The following is an 18,506-nucleotide window of genomic DNA, read 5'->3' as shown; positions in this document are numbered from 1 at the left end:
TACTGTACCTAGGTAAATCAATTTTATGTCAATTGAGTTACTCCAGATTTACACTGATGTATGTAAAAGGATAATTATGCTCCTACGGTAGTTTTGGTATATGTTATGTTGAGAAATTTTGAAGCAAACCTGAGAAACAACAAAAATTCTCCATAGCCAATAGTTAAAAACACTGAAACCAACCTGATGAACCCCAATCCTTCTCAGCTAGAGGAAAGATCACTTTATTACCAGGAGCAGGGGGGACACTGAGCACTGACATGTGTGCTTGTGCATGGGGAATGGGTGGATGAGGAGGAGAAATAAAGGATGCCAGTAGTCCCCTGAAAAAAAAATCACCACTTAGGCCTATTCCAGATCCTCTAAAAACAAATACTGAGTAAAACCTGTCCTAAATGACCAAACAAGGAACTGTCAAAAATTAGTTGCTTAATGGAGGTTGCTTAATAAAAGTGGAGCAGGATTGTATTAGAATGCTTGGTGACACTTGTGGTAAGTCGGTTTAGACAAGAGCATGCCAGTAATGATTATCTCCTGTACAGGTTTCATTGTGATAAACTGTGCTAGAATGGTTCATAAATGAACCAAGATGACACTCACCATTATTAGCTCATAAAATGAAGAATTTGTAAGCCTCAAGGTTGCACTAATTTTCACCTCCGGACCAACCTGGCACCAGGAAATAAGAAAAACTGCAGTATGATAAATGTTGCTTTTTAATGGTGACCACCAGATAGGAATGGAATTTAAGTGCATGCTGTGTGTCACTGCAAATGGACACAGTTGTGAAGAGTCAATCAGAGATGCTGCTGTTCAACATCATCAAATGCCCAACCCATAGGCAGCCCTAGTTCCATCAGCAGTAGCCTGGTCAGCACTGAGCCCTACAACTGTCAACTTCTCTGTAGTCTTAGTCATAGTTCTTGATTTGGGCATGGTTTTTCCAGACCCCAAAGGCCAGTCTTGGATGGCTGCAAGGGGACTGGACAAATCGCTGGCAACTTAGGCTTTCAGGGCTACAGGTCATTTTACATCTTCAAGGCTATCTTCATAGGGAAATGATATAGCTAGGGTGACATCCTGGCCCCACTGAAGTCAGTGTCAAAACTCCCATTTATTTCTATAAGGCCAGGCTTTCACACAGTTAGGCCAGTTCCACAAAGGCCAGCACTGCCCAAAATTCAAAGTTTACCTCTTTAGCTCAAAGTTAACCCATCCAGCTTCATCTTGTGCAGTGGTGACTCATGCTTTCAACATAATTCTATAAATGAGTCAAGCTTCATTCATGAGCAGTATCAGAGGGGTAGCCGTGTTAGTCTGGTTCTGTAGAAGCAGCAAAGAATCCTGTGGCAGCTTATAGACTAACAGACGTTTTGCAGCATGAGCTTTTGTGGGTGAAAACGTATTCACCCACGAAAGCTCATGCTGCAAAACGTCTGTTAGTCTATAAGGTGCCACAGGATTCTTTGCTGATTCATGAGCAGGGGGATCTCAGTGAAACACATTGTCTATGTTTACTGTTTGTTACAAAACCCAAACTTGAATAGGTCTGAGTTACAAAATTCCACCTTTTGAAACTCCAAAGTTCAGGTGTGTTTAGATCTGTGATCCTTTCTGGAGCCCACTCTGCCCGAAATCAGGTGAGTTTCACGTGCTTCTAGATTTCGTTGAAAATATTTTGTACAGTTTTACTCATAGCAGAGCAATACAAACACAGAGGCATTAAAAACAACAATGTTTTATTCCACTCTCAAGAAGGAAGCATTATAGCTGTTGTAATCTGAACCTACCCTTCAAAAACAACCATAATTTGTTATATCTGTTTCCCTAAACATTTTAGTTTTTTGGTCTTTATGTAAACACTCAAGTGACCTTCCTTATGTACATCATTAAAATTTGCAAACTAATCTATTTTTAAAGAGCTTTACAATAACACAACTGGGGTTTTTTTGGGGGGTGGGGGGTAGAGAAGATTCGGAATGTGGGTATTTAGGCTGATTATCATGTGTGTAGAATCTGTATATAGTTATTTAATTCAAACAGATGTGAATTATGATACTGATATATAAAAATGTATTTTGTGTCAGTGTATCTTTTAGAATGCAGGACTGGTAAGGGGAAGGACTATAGAGGAACAGTATCTGAAACTCAGAGTGGTGTGCCCTGCCAGAAGTGGAGCGACAGTAAACCTCATTTACCTAAGTATGTCATTTACATATTTGTGTATATGTTATTCTGAACATATTCCAAGCCATCCATATTAAATGTGTACTAAATCATTTTATAGTGTATATTATTAAAGTGAGTTGTTCAGCATTCAAACTCATTGGTAAGAAATCATTTCCTCCTTGTCTTGATCACTGTGATCTACCTGTTCTCTCAAAGACCTGCAAGGCTGACATATTTCTAAGCATCTATTAAATGTATCCTGCCGCGATTCAAGGGGATGTACTAAATGACCTAAGGGATGATTTCAAAGATAGCATTTCTGGCTAAATTTGGTGGTCCTTAAGCAAGCAAAACACTCAATGGATGAAATCCTGGCTCCGTTGAAGTCATTGGCAAAGCTCTCACTGACTTCAATGGGGCTAGGATTTCAGCCATTTGCTGCAACGGGTGCTAAAAGTGGCAAAGGAGATAGAAGTTACGTCATCTTACTGGAGAGCCCTTTGCGTGTTTCCATGGCAATATTTTATGGCTTTAAATGAGAAGCAGTCAACAAGATCGAACAGTTAACCTCACATTCACATAGGATGTGTTAGTATCACATTCAAGTTGTTGACAACTCTCATGTATTTAGTTAATGTCCTTTTTTGCATTCCCCAGGAAAGTGTTCCATACGAAATATTGCTCTTTTTAACTATGTGCGTTAGAAAAACACAACAGTTATTGATGGAGCTCAGACCCTGGCAGTCCGACAGCAACAATCCATTGCAAGTGTAAAAGAGCATTCTTGGACTATGAGGTTGTCATATTTCCTGTAAACTGTAGATATGAAACTGTTGGCTTTTCCCCAGAGCCATCAAAGAACTGACATTCAGTAGCTATGAAGAGGCTACTAATGACAGCCACAGAATGCTCTTCCGATAAGGATTTCAACTCTGGGCAACCAAAGGGAGCATCTATTTCTCTGGCCTTTCATGTTGAGAAATTTGAACATTTCACTTTTGCTGTAATGGTATTTTTATTTTATTTCAGCTATACACCTGACAACACCCCCCTTGCAGGGTTAGAGGCAAACTACTGCAGAAATCCTGATGAGGATGAAAAAGGACCCTGGTGTTACACAACAGATCCTAATACCAGATTTGATTACTGTAACATCCAAGAATGTGAAGGTCAGGATACACACACCAAAGATCTTTTTACATCACTATATCTCTAAGTATGTTAAATTGTGTAAGTGCTTTTTTTCAAAGTATGGAAATGTTAGCTCCCATTATCTCTTTGTTTGAGACCATGCCAGCAAATTTTAATCCAGAAGCTGCAAAAAATTTCCTCAGGTGGGTAGTCTTTACTCAAGTGACTTGCAGGATCAGGCTCCTTACTGTTCTTTTGGATAGCCTCAGGGGTATCCCTAGGTCAACATACAAGTACATCTTTTCCAGAGGACATATCCCTTTGACAGTGACAGGAGACCTCTTTTCTTGGTTAATACTATTGCACTGCATTATGATCACATCCTATTTTTAATCATCAGACCGATCCTTCCATAATATATCTAAGGACATCAAATCTGAGGACCTGGCCCATTTTTGTGGTAGTTAATATGGCTAGTACCATTGGCCTTAATTCAGCAAGGCACTTAAGCACATACCTAACTTTAAGCATGTTAATAGTCCCATTGATATCAATAGGTCCCCTCATTTACTTAAGATCAGGCATTCGCTTAAGTACCTTACTGACTCAGGGCCTTGTTTGTGTATGACCTTGTTTTTAGATGTTATGTTTAGTAAAATGCCATAATTCTGTCTGGAAACTTTCAAAACTAAAAAATAGGGTTTTTGACACTTCCCAAAGGTTTTGTTTCAGCATCCCACTTTAGAGTCAGTTAACATTTCCATTGGACGAGCCTGATCCAAAAATCTGGATCTGAACAAACTCCTATTTGTGGGAGTTAAAAAAGCAGATACAGATCTCAGTTTTGTGCTTCAGGTCCATTTGTGCTTTTAATTCAGATCCAGCTGGGACTTAGCATAAAAGTTCTCAACAAAAAGGACGTCTCCCTGAATGGCTTAAATTGTATAAATATTTAATAGATACAGAGGAATCACAATTTTTGGTTGGTTTTAGATACTTTTTGATTTGCCCTAACTAGAAAATAGCTTATTTAAAAAAAAAAAGAAAGAAAAAAAAAGAAAGAAAGATTGGCCTGACGATCATAGTCATGCAGGCAACATCTATTGACATTAGTGAGAGTTTTGCATGCAGATATATGACATGGGCCAGCCCTGAAAATCTTGCATTCACATAAAATTTGATTCAGTTGATGAGCATAAGCACAAAGAACTTCTAGGGTTCCTTTGCTCAGTGCACAAAGAGATTAATCTTGGTTCAACTCCCCTATTCTAAACATATGGCTCTTCCTTTATTTTCCTTCTATAACTCACACAGACAATTCTACTGAACCCAGGTGGGACTTCCTCTGCCGTATAGGGCACAAGTCACTTGCAAGTTTAAACTAGAGTAAACGGTGGATTCTCTGTAACTTGAAGTCTTTAAACCATGATTTCAGTAACTCAGCTGGAGGTTAGGGGGCTATTATAGCAGTGGGTGGATAAGGTTCTGTGGCGTGTAATGGGCAGGTGGTCAGACTAGATGATCTTGATGGTCCCTTCTGATTTCAAAGTCGAATCTATGAAACTTAATGGATTATGTTCAGGAAACCAAATGAACATCAATCCAGAGGGTTGGCCTCGCCATGGTCTGATTGCTGGGAATAGTGGGAGAATGTTAGCTGTTCAGTGTCATCATATTACATGCCATGGAACCAGCGTCTTCATTATCCAAGTCATTACTCTTTAAAGGAATCTACTTTGCAAAGGAAGCTTCTCCAGTAATATATACAACCTAATAGCTCCTTAGAAATCTTGTCATATCATAGTTTTTTTAATTGTAGTTTTCATTGTTTTTATTTTAAAAGATTTACACTATAGTGTAACAAATAAGCCAAATAAAATAAATGTAATTAAGTAGGTGAAGTCACCCACCAGTAGAAAGAAACTTGCTGTTTTAGAATAGTTCTTCACTCTAGCTTTGCCTTCTGATTGGTCTCTTGAGCTGATGGCATGTCCAAAGGGAAAGTTTCCGGACCAATACTATTCTTGATTTTTTCCCGTTTCTTTGTTTTCACTCCTGCTTGTCCATACAGAAGAGTGCATGCACTGCAGTGGCGAAAACTACCAAGGCAAAATTTCCCAAACAGAGTCTGGGATTGAGTGCCAGCACTGGGATGCTCAGCAGCCTCAATCTCATGGGTACATCCCTTCAAAGTAAGTCACAACCAGTAATGAAATAACTGATCAGCTAGATGCACCAAAGACCAGGGAAATAGCCCCTGGGGTCTGGAGCCAGGAGGAAAAAAGGATAGATTGTTTTTCATAGTAATTTTCCATTTTCATTTTGATAATATTTGATCATGTTTTTTGGTGGCCAACCTCTCCCTTGGCCATTTGAGCCAATGCATTTTTGCATGTGCTTGATGTTTTGCTTGTTTGCCATACTAATACCATAGGCAGCATTTGGGAATGTGCATGTGTGAGGGAGCTATGTTTTTAACATCCTTCCCTTAAAAAGAGAGGGTTGGGGAGTCAAAAAGTTCTGTTTCAGTCTAGGGCAACAAAAAGGCTGATCTGCTACCTCTCAGTGCAATGGAAGAAGGTAAGTCATCAATCCTTTCTCTTTTCTTTCTATTTCTTAGAGTTGCCTCCAAAGTTATCTGAAATTCAAGCTAGGGAAAATGGTAGTGACAGAACAACCTCAGAAGGCTCTGAGGTTTGGTTCTAATAATAATAATACCTAACACGTACATACAACTTTTCATCTGTAGATTTCAAATTACTTTACATTGCTAAGCATAATAGTCCTCATTTTACAGATGGGGGAAACTGAGACAAAAGGTTTTTTTTAAATATCTCATAGTTTTATTGTGCTCCCCCTGCCTGTCTCTTTCTACTTATTGTCTCATCTTGTACTGTATGTAAATTGTAAGTTCCTTGGGACATTCTTTGTGCAGCGCCTAGCATATTGGGGTCCTGGTCCATTGCTAGGGTTCCTAGGTGCTACAACAATACCAATAAATAGCAAAAAAACCAAACAAACAATACCAATAATATAAGGGCAGAGATTTCAGAGATGCTCAACATCCAGAGTCCAATGACTGGAGTTGTTTGGGCTGAGCACCTCTGACTATCAGGTCCTAAGTGGCTTGCCCAAGGTTACATAACAGCTCAGTAGCAGACTAGAAGTAGAACCCAGGTCTCAACTCTCAGGCCAGTGCCTTATCCACTAGACCATGCTGCCATTCATAAAACCTCTAATAAGCACCTTGTAAAACTTGAATGTTTGGCCATATTTATCTGAAACGTTTAAGATCTTTTTAGTGCTCCCCACTCTCCGTTGATGTATAGAACATAACTGATGACATGAAACCTCCTCAGGTGGCCCTTCATTCTTGTCTTATGAATCAGAATGACCAAGTAAGAGGTTGAATCTGAAAGCCAGTAACATTTTAAAATAACCCTCCCCCTTTTGTTAAAGACAGTCTCTAATCAACACATTGAAACAGATGAGCTTACAGAATATCAGCAGAAAGATGAGGTATTATGAAAGTTTTCTGCTATGAGATCTTAAACAAATGGAAACAGAGAAACAGATTTGTATGCTTCACAGCTTTAAGATGACCTGCCAGGAAGGAATGTCTCCCCCAGTGTCACAGCACTGAACACATTGGCTGGGTGGCAAGGTCATCATAGGTGGTGGTTTTGGGATTCCCTTCCTCTGAAGAACTGAGGTTGGTATAGGTCTAGACAGAGCAAAGGTTTGATCCCCTGGGGCAAATGCTTCATTTCTTTTTTCTCTTTTATCTTCTTCCCTTCCTCATGCTAAACCAGTTCTCTTCACCCCAACCTCCTTCACCATCACTGTCTCTGCTGACCTTGAAAGGTGTTTGTGTTCAGGGAATAGAGAGATGGTGATTATGTCTAGACCCTGAGCAGTCGGCTGAGAGGCAAGCGTCCTGCACCTTCTCCTACACATGTGGAATCAGGAAAAGCTAATCACACCAGCTAGTCCAAAATGTTGAGGGGAAAAGGAAAATGGAAAACTAGACACAGGTCACTGAGAGCGGGGAACACCACAGTGGCGCACGTGGGCAATTTCAATTTACAGCAAATGTATTCAGATTTTTAAAGTTTCGTAGGATGATACATTGCATAGAGGCAAGCTACTTGGGAAACCATACAAACAAAGCAATATCTCCTTTTAAAAATAACTCACTCTTAGAGAAGGGTCTAGTAATTCCTTTAGGCCCCAGTCCAGGAAAGCTGTTAAGCACATACATAAGTTTAAGGATGTTCTGCCTCATGGTACAGTATTTAATTAAATTATCACATGCCAGTTGCTGTACAAGACCCCTATCTCATCCAGTGCACAAAATAGACAGTGAATGAGGTTGTGGGTTGTAAGAAGAGAAAAGATGTTCTCTTTCTCTTATGGGTAAGACACTGGACTGGGACTCTTATTGCTGGTCTGCCATAGACTTACTGCATGATGTTAGGCAGAAGTACCATAGTGCATATGAACAAAGGGCCCAAATGGAGGTTGCACAGGTAACTTTAATTCCAGCATTTCCTAACTTTGAGTGTTGACTTTGCAACCTTATTGTTCTTTTAATCTAGTTTTTCCTATGTAATTTATATCTCACTCTGTAGCCCAGTATCTGAGTGCCCAAAAAGCCCATTGTGCCACAGGAGGGGCAATTCATACCGTCAGCCGTTAGTGAATTAGATTCTTAATTCAAACTTCTAATTTTCAGCTTTCCAGAGAAGAATCTGAGGATGAATTACTGCCGTAATCCTGATGGTGAGCCTCGGCCCTGGTGTTTCACTACCAACCCCACGAAACGCTGGGAATTTTGTAACATTCCACGTTGCAGTAAGTGTTACTTATGGATATTGTAGAACCCAAGTTAGCTATCACTGCAGGCAGTTGCAACAGGTAGACGGTAGAACCAAAATGTAGGGAAAAGTTGGGGGTGAGGATAGAGGGTGGAATCCATCAACAAATATCCCAAGAAGAGCCTTCTGTACCAGGGAAGGTGCATCATTAATAGAATCATTTACTAAGTTCCAATCATTTAAACCTGTGTAAGTGCATTGAGAGTGATGGGGCTGCATAGGTTTTATTGAGTACATAATTTGCATAGTTGTATCTGAAACTCAAATTTGCCCTGCAGAAATGTTATTACTGATGATAGCACTAGAGGGAAATAACTCAGATTGACTCTCAGAATGCATCTTCACTAGGGAAAAAAAGGTGTTTTTCTTTAAACTCAAGTTAACTAACAGAAAGTAAAATCCTAGTGAAGTCAAGGATGTAGGTAGTTTTCACAAGAGTTTGCAGCTCAAGGAAACTATGGGCAGGGCCAGCTCTACAGTTTTCGCCGCCCCAAGCAGCACCCTAAATTGCCACCCCGGGCGGTGGGGGCAGTCCGTGTGCCCTTAGGGCGGCAGGCGCATTTCCGCGGCGGCAGCAATTCGGCAGCAGCATCTATGTTTAGCTGAAGCCGCCCCGGACAGCTAAACATAGAAGCTGCCGTGGAATTGCCCTCACCGCGGAAATGCGCCTGCTGCCCTAAGGGCACACGGACTGCCCCCGCCCTCCGTGGCGGTGGCAATTTGGCGCGCTGCTTGGGGGCAAAACAACAGGGACTGCCGCCCCTTGCAGAATGCCGCCCCAAGCACCAGCTTGGGATGCTGGTGCCTGGAGCCGGCCCTGACTATGGGGAAGCCTAGGATTTACGTTGGCCTGTTAACTCATGTGAAAACTACAAACTGTGTTGTCATCACTAGGATTTTATCCTATGTTAGCTAACTTGAGTTAAGAACACATTTTTTTTTCCCCTAGTGAAGACAAAACCTCTGAGATTAGGGCTAGCAGTTAAAAAAAATCCATTAAACTGAGCACATTTGACATGCAAATCATAAAGACAATAAATATGGTGCACCATAATGCCATTTTTAGACCAGAATTACACTTTGAGGATCAGGCTTATATTTATGTCACCAGTCCTAGTTTTCTCAAGTATTTGCTTTTCTCACTGCTTTATGAAGATTCATGTATTTGCTGGATAGAGATCAATTAAAACACCTATTTATTGATGGAGGGTGAATATTTGACAGGTTTCTCTAAAGTAAGAAATGGGTTGAGAAACTGTAAGATCACTGATACTGAGTTTAGAATTTTAACTAGTTTTATGGAACATGTTGACCTTTTAGAATCTTTTATTCTCCCATCAGGAAATTATGTGTACAGTCAAAATGCATGTTCATTTTCATCTTGAAGTTAAAAAGACCAACTAAATGTGGACTCACAACCCAATGGTATCTCCTTTATGCCTTTCTGCAGAACCAGTGCTCTGGTTCTCCTTGGAATACTTGTGGGCTGTGGCTAATAGACACCTGCCTTTCTTAATGCTTATTGCATAAGTACCTGAGTAGTTCTAACCATCTTCCTTTCTTCAGCATTCTTCTGCTGCTGCTAGACCATCTCAGGCTCCTTGTTCCAAGACTCGCACTTCCCATTAGACCTTCTCCCTTCAGATTTGTTTTAGCTCCAAAGGCCCCATTCCCTGCTGTGATGCTTCTCTTACAACCTCTCACATGGCCTCATCCTCACTACCTCCTGTCCTGACAATCTCTGCTCTTCCATCCTACCTCTCAGACTCACCTAGCCATCCTCCCTCAGCTCACTTTTCTCACCTCCATTGTGGTGAGACAGCTAGGCTGGAGGAAAGGATGGATGGTTTAAATGTAGTCATGTTGTCGCCAGATGTTTCAGAGGGTTCGGCATAGAATGGAATTCGCTGTTTGGAAAGTTTAATTCCTTTTGAAAATTTTATGGCAACTTAAAATCTAAGTGAGAAGAATCAAGAAGGAGTATCTGGAAGTTTTCTCTGTGCTTTGGCTTATGTCTTGCCATAGACTTCGGAAACCTCAACAATATAGAAACAAAAAAGTGCATGTTCCACATTATGCAAAGTTAAGCTGAGTTATGCAAAGTTAAGCTTACATATCTTGAAGGCATTGTTTATATTCATTTCCTTTTTTGGTATAGCTACACCACCACCAGTTTCTGGCCCAGGACGTCAGTGCCTTTCAGGAAACGGAGAGGATTATCGAGGCAAGATAGGTGTCACTGTGTCAGGAAACACTTGTCAACGTTGGAGTGCTCAGTTTCCCCACAAACACGCCAGGACTCCAGAGAGCTATCCCTGCAAGTATGTAAAATCTCTTCATTATTTAGTGCCTGCTGGAAGTACCATGGAACACAGTTATTTCATGATGTAGACATAATATTAAGGTTGGCACAATTTTTCTCCAACTATATTGCTAAGTTCTCCTTTCTCCATATTATTTCAGCTCTCTCATTATTCTTCTTTGATTTCTTCACTTGATCCTGCTCTGATTTTTCCTGTGTTCCTCCTCTTCATCTCATTCTCATGTACTTGCATCTTCCTCTCCAGCATTCATGCTCTTCCTATTCTTCCTTTCCTCACTCACATCTATACTTTACTATGTTCCATACGAAGGTGCTTCCATGTAGAATAAGAGTGTTAGAAAAGTTTTTTCCCAGTGATGATACTGTTCCACAATGTGCTTTATCTGCACTACTCTTGGTGTCCTGTCACAAGTGAAGGAAGTGCAAGTGTGATTGACTGGTGAACGTGTGTTACAGAGTCTCCTCTGTGCTGATCTGCAGAGGATATGAGTTGTTACAGCTTCCAGTTATAGAGTCTTGGCTCTTAAGCTCCATCTGTAGCAGCACATGCTTTAAGTCTCCAGTTCAATGTGATTACTGCTATCTTGGCCAAAATACCAGGGACCTCCAGAGCTAAAAGCATGAGCTGCTACAGTTTGAGCTGAAGAGTCAAGGCTGTAAAACTAGGGTTTGTAACAACTCATATCTTCTGTGGATCAAAATAGAGGGGAACCTGTAATAGTCACCTGGGGTTACATAAGCATCAGAAAAGCTGCTCATAGTCTTAGCATGTGGACCTCTCTTACCTAGAATGCTGATCAGACTCACAACAATAATGCATTACAGTAATTTGCATTATTACGGATAAATGTAATTACTGAGCAACATTTTGCTGCAATAGTGACTCACCAATAAATACAATCGTAAACAGGTGAGGAAACATTTCCCCACCCTCTTGTTCTTGGCCATTATCATTTTCCATGCAAAGCTAATTTTCACATAGTGCTTTTGCTTCAGGGCTTTAGAAGAAAACTACTGTAGAAATCCTGATGGTGAGATCAAGCCATGGTGTTATACCACCAACAGCACAACACGGTGGGAATACTGTAACATACCCAGCTGTGATGGGACAGAAGCTGTAAACACTGGTAAGGAGAGTGGATGCACCTGTGATATGGAAGTTGAAGTTGACAGTCATTTTTTTGTACCAATTGGAAATAAATCATTGTTGATTCATATTATTAATTTGTTGATCTGAACACTCTGCAGACCACATCTGAACATTAGTGGAAGGTCGAACCTGTTGAGGGTAGGATTTAAGGCTGGTAGGAAAGTGCAGTGTGAGGAAGAAAGATTTTAGATCATATTGTTCTGCTGACTGCCTCGGCTTTGGAAAAGTTACCAAGCAGTGGGCTTACGGAGTTTCATTTTTCCTTTTGAACTTAGGATCTTTTCTAAGATCAGAGAAGATTTAAGAAGTGTGGAAAAAGTTAAAAACAGGAAAAGAAAAATAAAACCCTAGAAAGCATTAATCAATTGCATTCAATGGCAAGGAAGAAAAAAATGTAGATCAGGCAGAAAAACATAGGAATTAAAAATTCAATAAATATTCAATTTTTGAAAACTGAAATGAAAATTTTCCTTGTGTTTCAAAATTTCTCATTGCAATTGTTTTAAAAAATGGTTAAAATAATTTTTAATAGAGAAATGTCATTGTTTTGGACAAAACTCCATTTTTAGTGAGAAAATTTTTGGCTCAAAAATTTCGACCAGCCCTACAAATGAGAAGTACAGTAGGATCCCAGTTACCCAAATTGCTTGGCACCATCAAGTATGTTTACATACACCAGATGTGTGTCCATCGATGATAAATCAATAGAAGCTGCAATAATGTAAGAGAAAACATCAGCCTCCAAACTCCAACCCCTGAAAAATCCAACCAAACACTTCCACTTGTTTACATATCCTAACTAACAACCCCAAACTACTTCAGTACAAACAAAGGGAAATCACCTGATGCAAGGTCAATCCAACCACTAGAAATGCATCTGATATAAAACCACAACTTTGGATCCACATTCTAAACTTTGTGATTCTCTAATCCAAGTAGGACCATAAACACAAAATTGACATTGAGATTGCATCTAAGGAACAGCATCTGACTCATGAAGGTAACCCATTAAAATCTTCCATACATCCTCAGAAATGCCCCTTCTGAATGAGATCTTGTCATAAGAAGGTATCTGTGACAGGCAGGCTAATTGCTCTGACTTGTTTGTTTATTGTTTTTATTTGTTTGTTTTTCTGTGCTCATTTATCAAAGTAAAATTCACTTTTCAAGCACTGTTTTTTATTGTTCATTACAGATGTACTTGTGATTCAACAGGATCCAGTCATTGAGGATTGCTTTCGAGGCAACGGCCTGACTTACCGTGGCACAACTTCATTGACTATCTCAGGAAAGAAATGCCAAGCATGGAGATCAATGTCTCCGCATAAACACACAAAAACCCCAGCGAAATATCCAAATGCGTATGTTTACTTCTACCACTATCACAAAATCAGCGTAGGCATTGTCCAGTAATCTATTAATTGTGCCATCCACTTAAAGGGACACTGTCAAGTTAAAATTCACACTGCAAACAAATTTCTTTACCAATTTACTAAGAGTGCCTTGAGAGATAGAATTTTAAAATCCAATTCAGTTGTTGCTATTTTAGCTCTTTAATTGTTTTAGTTTCTCCCACTTGGACAATGAAAATCAGCTAAGCCAGCGTCACTTTCAGCATCTTAATACTGCAGTGGCTTCAAAAACTGCAAGAGGATGCATTTCATTTAAAATAACATATTTCATTATTATTTTTTAAAACATTGAAACATTTATATTGGTCGAAGATTTAAAAAAGCTTGTTTTCACAACATTTAAATTCTGGGCTAAATGTAAGTGTAGTGTCTTTTTAAATTGCCCTTAAAGAAATTAAGAGTTGTCATAAATATTCCAAGAATCAGATTTATGGCCAAATTCTGCCATCAGATCCACACTGTAGGTCATTGAAATATGCACTGTGTTATGTATTTGAGAATCTGACAGCTGCCTTTAAACCTGCTCCAGAACACAGGGAGAATCTAAGAAAATGGAAATTTCTTATGGACACAAATAATGTTGCAATACAGACTGGTCAGGAATATGTATAGTATTTAGTATTGCTAAGTTATATGTATTTTGTGACTGTTGTAGTCATAATCAGGAGATGGGGGTTGGGAATATTATATACAGTGCTTAACCACCCCAACAGTTAAGAAGTTTTTCCTTATATTCAACTTAAACCTCCCTTGCTACAATTTAAGCCCATTGCTTCTTGTCCTACCCTCAGCAGTTAAGAAGAACAATTTATTGCCCTCTTCCTTGCAACAGCTTTTTATGAACTTGAAAACTGTTATCATGTCCCCTCTCAGTCTTCTTGTCTCCAGACTAAACAAACCCAGTTTTTTCAATCTTCCCTCACAGATCATGTTTTCTAAACTTTTAATAATTTGTGTTGCTCTTCTCTGGACTTTCTCCAATTTGTCCACATCTTTCCTGAAATGTGGTGCCCAGAACTGGACACAATACTCCAATTGAGGTCTAATCAATGTGGAGTAGAGCAGAACAATTACTTCTTGTGTCTTGCTTATAACACTCCTGCTAATACATCCCAGAACGATTTTTTTTTTGCAAGTGTTACACTGTTGACTCGTATTTAGCTTGTGATCCACTATGGCCCCCAGATCCCTTTCCACAGTACTCCTTCCTAGGCAGTCATTTCCTATTTTGCATATGTGCAACTGATTGTTCCTTCCTAAGTGGAGTACTTTGCATTTGTTCTTATTGAATTTCATCCTATTTGCTTCAGATCATTTCTACAGTTTGTCCAGATCATTTTGAATTTTAATCCTGTCCTCCAAAGCACTTGCAACCCCTCCCAGCTTGGTATTGTCCACAAGTGTTATAAGTGTAGTGCTCTCTATGCCATTATCTAAATAATTGATAAAGATATTGAATGGAACTGGATCCAGAATTGATTCCTGTGGGATCCCACTTGATATGCTCTTCCAACTTGCCTGTGAACCACTGATAACTACTCTCTGGGAACAGTCACATATTATAGTAGCCTTTTTTATAACTACATCATATTGTTGTCTCATATTCAATTTGTGATCCACTATCACCCCCAAACCTTTTCAGCAGTACTACCTCCTAGCCAGTTATTCCCCATTTTGTAGTTGTGCATTTTTCCTTCCTAAATGAAGTACTTTGCACTTGTTTTTATTGAATTTCATCTTGTTGATTTCAGACAAATTAGAGAATTTGTCAAGGTCATTTTGAATTCTAATCCTGTCCTTCAAAGTGCTTGTAAAACCCTCCCAGTTTAGTGCTGTCTGCAGATTTTATAAGCATATTCTCCACTCCATTATCCAAGTCATTAATGAAAATATTGTGTAGTACCAGACCAGGACTGATCCCTGTAGGACCCCGCTAGATATGCTCTCCCAGTTTAATAGCAAACCATTGAGTAGCAAACCTACTCATTGAATAAAGTCTCTCAACCAGTTGAGCACCCATTTTATAATAATTTTATTTAGACCTCATTTCCCTAATTTTCTTATGAGAATGTCCTATGGGACTGTGTCAAAAGACTTATTAAAATCATACATCAGATCTACTGCTCCCCCCGACCACCACATCCACTAGGTTAATAACCCCATCAAGGAAGGTAATTAGTTTGATTTGACCTGATTTGTTCTTGACAAATCCATGCTGACTGTACTTTATAACCCTATTATCTGCTAGGTGCTGACAAACTGATTGTTTAATAATTTTTTCCAGTATCTTTCTAGGTATCAAAGTTAGGCTGACTGGTCAATAATATCCTATGTCCTTTTTGTTCCCCTTTTCAAAAATAGTATGTTTGCCCCTCTCCAATCCTCTGGGACCTCACACATCCTCCAGGAGTTCTCAAAGATAATTGCTAATGGTTCCAAGATTGCTTCAGCTAGCTGTTGAAGTACACTAGAATGAATTTCATCAGGCCTTGCTGTCTTGAATACATCTAACTTATTTAAATAGTCTTTAGACTGTTCTTTCCCAATTTTGGCTTGCTCCTTGTTGTTAATATTAATTGTGTTGTGTAGCAGGTCACCGTTAATCTTTTTAGTGAAGCCTAAAGCAAAATCGACATTAAATACTTCAGCTTTCTTGATGTCATCAGTTATTAGGTTCTCTTTCCCACTAAGTAGTGCACCTACACTTCTCTTCATCTTTCTCCTGTTCCTAATGTATTTAGAAAACCTCTTCTTATTGCCTTTTATGTCCCTTGCTAGATATAACTCATTTGGTGCCATAGTCTTTCTGATTTTTGTCCCTACATGCTTATGCTATTCTTTGTAATCCTCCTTAGAAATTTGGTCATGTTTCCACTTTTTCTAGGATTCCTTTTTGATTTTTCAGGTCATTAAAGAGCTCCTGATGGAACCATATTGGCCTCTTGCTATTCTTCCTATCTTTCTTTTTCATCAGGATAGTTTGGCAGCTTTGCCTTTAGATTTTCTTCCCTGGGACATTACCTACCAGTTCTCTGAGTTTGCTAAAGTTTGCTTTTTTTAAAGTCCCTTGTTCTTATTCTGCTTCTCTCGCTCCTTCCCTTCCTTATAATAATCATGAAATCTATTGCTTCATGATCACTTTCACCCAAGTTGCCTTCTGCTTTCAGATTCACTATCAATTTCTCCCTGTTGGTCAGAATCAAATCTAAAATGGCTGTTCCCATGGGTACTTCCTCCACTTTCTGAAATAAAAGGTTGTCCCTGATACATTTCAAGAACTTACTGAAAATGTAGTATTCTGCCATATTATTTTTCCAATAGATGCTTGGGTAATTAAAGTCCCCCATTAATACCAGTTCTTGTGTTTTGGAAATTCTGTTTTTTGTTCCAGAAATGCCTCCTCCTCTTCCTGATTCAGTAGACTGTAGTATACCCCTACCATGACATCACCCTTATTTTTCCCCTTTTATTTTTACCCAGAGACTTTCCATTAGTCTGGCTCTTACTTCCATCTTGACCCCAGAACAAGTGTATATATTATGCATGTATAATGCAACCCCTCCTCCCTTTTTATTTTGGCTTCTCTTCTTGAACAAGCTATACCCCTCTGTACAAATATTCCAGTCATGGGACTTGTGCCACAAAATCTCTGTTGCCAGTTAAGTCATAATTTACTTTATGTACTAACACTTCAGTTCTTCTGTTTATTCCCCATACTCCCTGCATTTGTGTATAGGCATCTAAAATATGCTGGTCTGTGTTATGCATAGTAAATAAATAACTAGGAAACTCATCTTGGATTGATAAATTAGAATGAAGGTTGGTGAGATCAATGTAAATAGCTACTCACTGGGCTTCTTAACACTCACTTCTGCCTTCTTTAGTCTGTCCAAAATAAAGAAGCTTAAATAATCCTGTCACAGCTCTCTAACCATGTTACTGTCTTCTCAAGTTCCTGTCTCTTTCAACATAAATTGAAACCTTGCTTACATGTCAACTCATCTATTCCACCCCATCTTGTCATCTGCACTTTGACCAACTGGTTGCTCATTTTGCCTCCTCCTCCTCCAAGTCTGGCCTCTGGTGCCATTTTTCATGCTGCTACCTGTGCCTGGAAATACATCCTTTTCTTCTGTGCGCCACCCATCTCTCTTCTCCACTTTCAGATACCTACTCAATATCCACTTCTGTGGCCTTATTTTCCACAGTGTCCTCCATTCCTGTACTATCTGCTTCTCCTCTCTTGCTGCACCTCAGTCTCTGATTAAATATACCAGTATTTATATGACTAGCAAACTATATATTATATGTCCCACATTGTTTTCATCTAACCCTCATCCCGCTTTTCCATATCCATTTCGTCCTCCTTCATATTCTTTTAAGTGTCTCTATTTTATGCCCCAACACTGCAAACGCTTATGCATGGGAGTTGTCCCAATAAATTCAGTGGGACTATTCTTACACAAAGTTATTCACATGCAAAAGTATTTGCTGGGCCTTAGACCATAAGAACTTCGAGGGAAGGACCTGGTATTTTCTTAATTTTTATTTTAAAAAATCCTTCATTTTGATTTCTAAAGGTAACCTCCCCCTCTCCCCCCACCAAAAGTTCTGGATCTGTTTGAATATTTATTAATATATAGTGTCTAAGGCCCTACTTGAACTGCAGGATGATTGTCAAAAAATTGTGGCTGAGTTGCAGGCAAGCCATGGAAAATTGCAGAAAAGTAATAATGGATCTTATTATTTGTGGTAATAAAGTCCATTGTTTCTTTTCCGTGATTTTTCCACTGTCAGCTGCCTAGAGCTGAGAGCAGGGGGCCCAGGGCAGAGAGCAGCATGCAGCAGCCAGGGCTCCTGTTGTCAGCTCCATGCATGGTGGGGCTCCTGCTGTTAAAATTATGTTGGAAGCCTAATACCATGGAATCCACAATTTTCACAATATCGCCAGTTAAGTAGGGCTTTAATAATTGCATACTGTTCTACTATTGTATACATTTGACTTTTTAAAAAATAATATTATGACACCAGTCATTATTCAGCAAATCAGGATATTGGCACAGCTTTTGGCTAAAATTCTGCAAATTTTGTTTTATGTTTCCTCATGCATAAAAAAAGGATCATGTTACCAGTTATGATGTCAATATGAACTTCAGCCCTCTGCTGATATAATAGCCATAAAGGATGTTTTCTTTTCACATGATGGCAATAGAATTTCTGCTATATATGTTAAATAAATATATTGTGACAAAATGGCCAATGTTGGTATGGTGGGTCCTGCGCTTTTCTTGGCGGGGGGGCTAAGATGCCTCCCTTTGCCCCTGGGGCACCAAGGGCCCTGTTAGTGGCCCAGGAAGGTGGTAGAGAAAGGAAGCAGGGGAGGGTTCTGAGTTTGCTCCTCACTCTGAGCCTCAGCCCCTCTCAACCCCTGCAGGTTTCTTACC

At 39.5% G+C, this 18,506-nt stretch overlaps 1 protein-coding gene across 2 annotated transcripts in view; it reads left to right on the top strand.

Annotated features, from left to right (window-relative positions):
* Positions 1-18,506, top strand: part of LOC123367290 (plasminogen-like) — a 61,439-nt gene that overhangs the window by 20,925 nt on the left and 22,008 nt on the right. For both annotated transcript variants that reach the window (XM_045011429.1, XM_045011430.1), the window contains exons 4-10: positions 2,088-2,202; positions 3,199-3,338; positions 5,372-5,492; positions 8,036-8,154; positions 10,336-10,498; positions 11,497-11,627; positions 12,846-13,011. In XM_045011429.1, coding sequence (XP_044867364.1) covers positions 2,088-2,202; positions 3,199-3,338; positions 5,372-5,492; positions 8,036-8,154; positions 10,336-10,498; positions 11,497-11,627; positions 12,846-13,011 — 955 coding nt within the window. The remainder of the gene's footprint in view (positions 1-2,087; positions 2,203-3,198; positions 3,339-5,371; positions 5,493-8,035; positions 8,155-10,335; positions 10,499-11,496; positions 11,628-12,845; positions 13,012-18,506) is intronic.

Source organism: Mauremys mutica, chromosome 3, assembly GCF_020497125.1.
Source record: "Mauremys mutica isolate MM-2020 ecotype Southern chromosome 3, ASM2049712v1, whole genome shotgun sequence".
NCBI lineage: Eukaryota > Metazoa > Chordata > Testudines > Geoemydidae > Mauremys > Mauremys mutica.
Note: the sequence above shows the minus strand (reverse complement) of the source record. Positions and strands in the feature narration are given on the sequence as shown.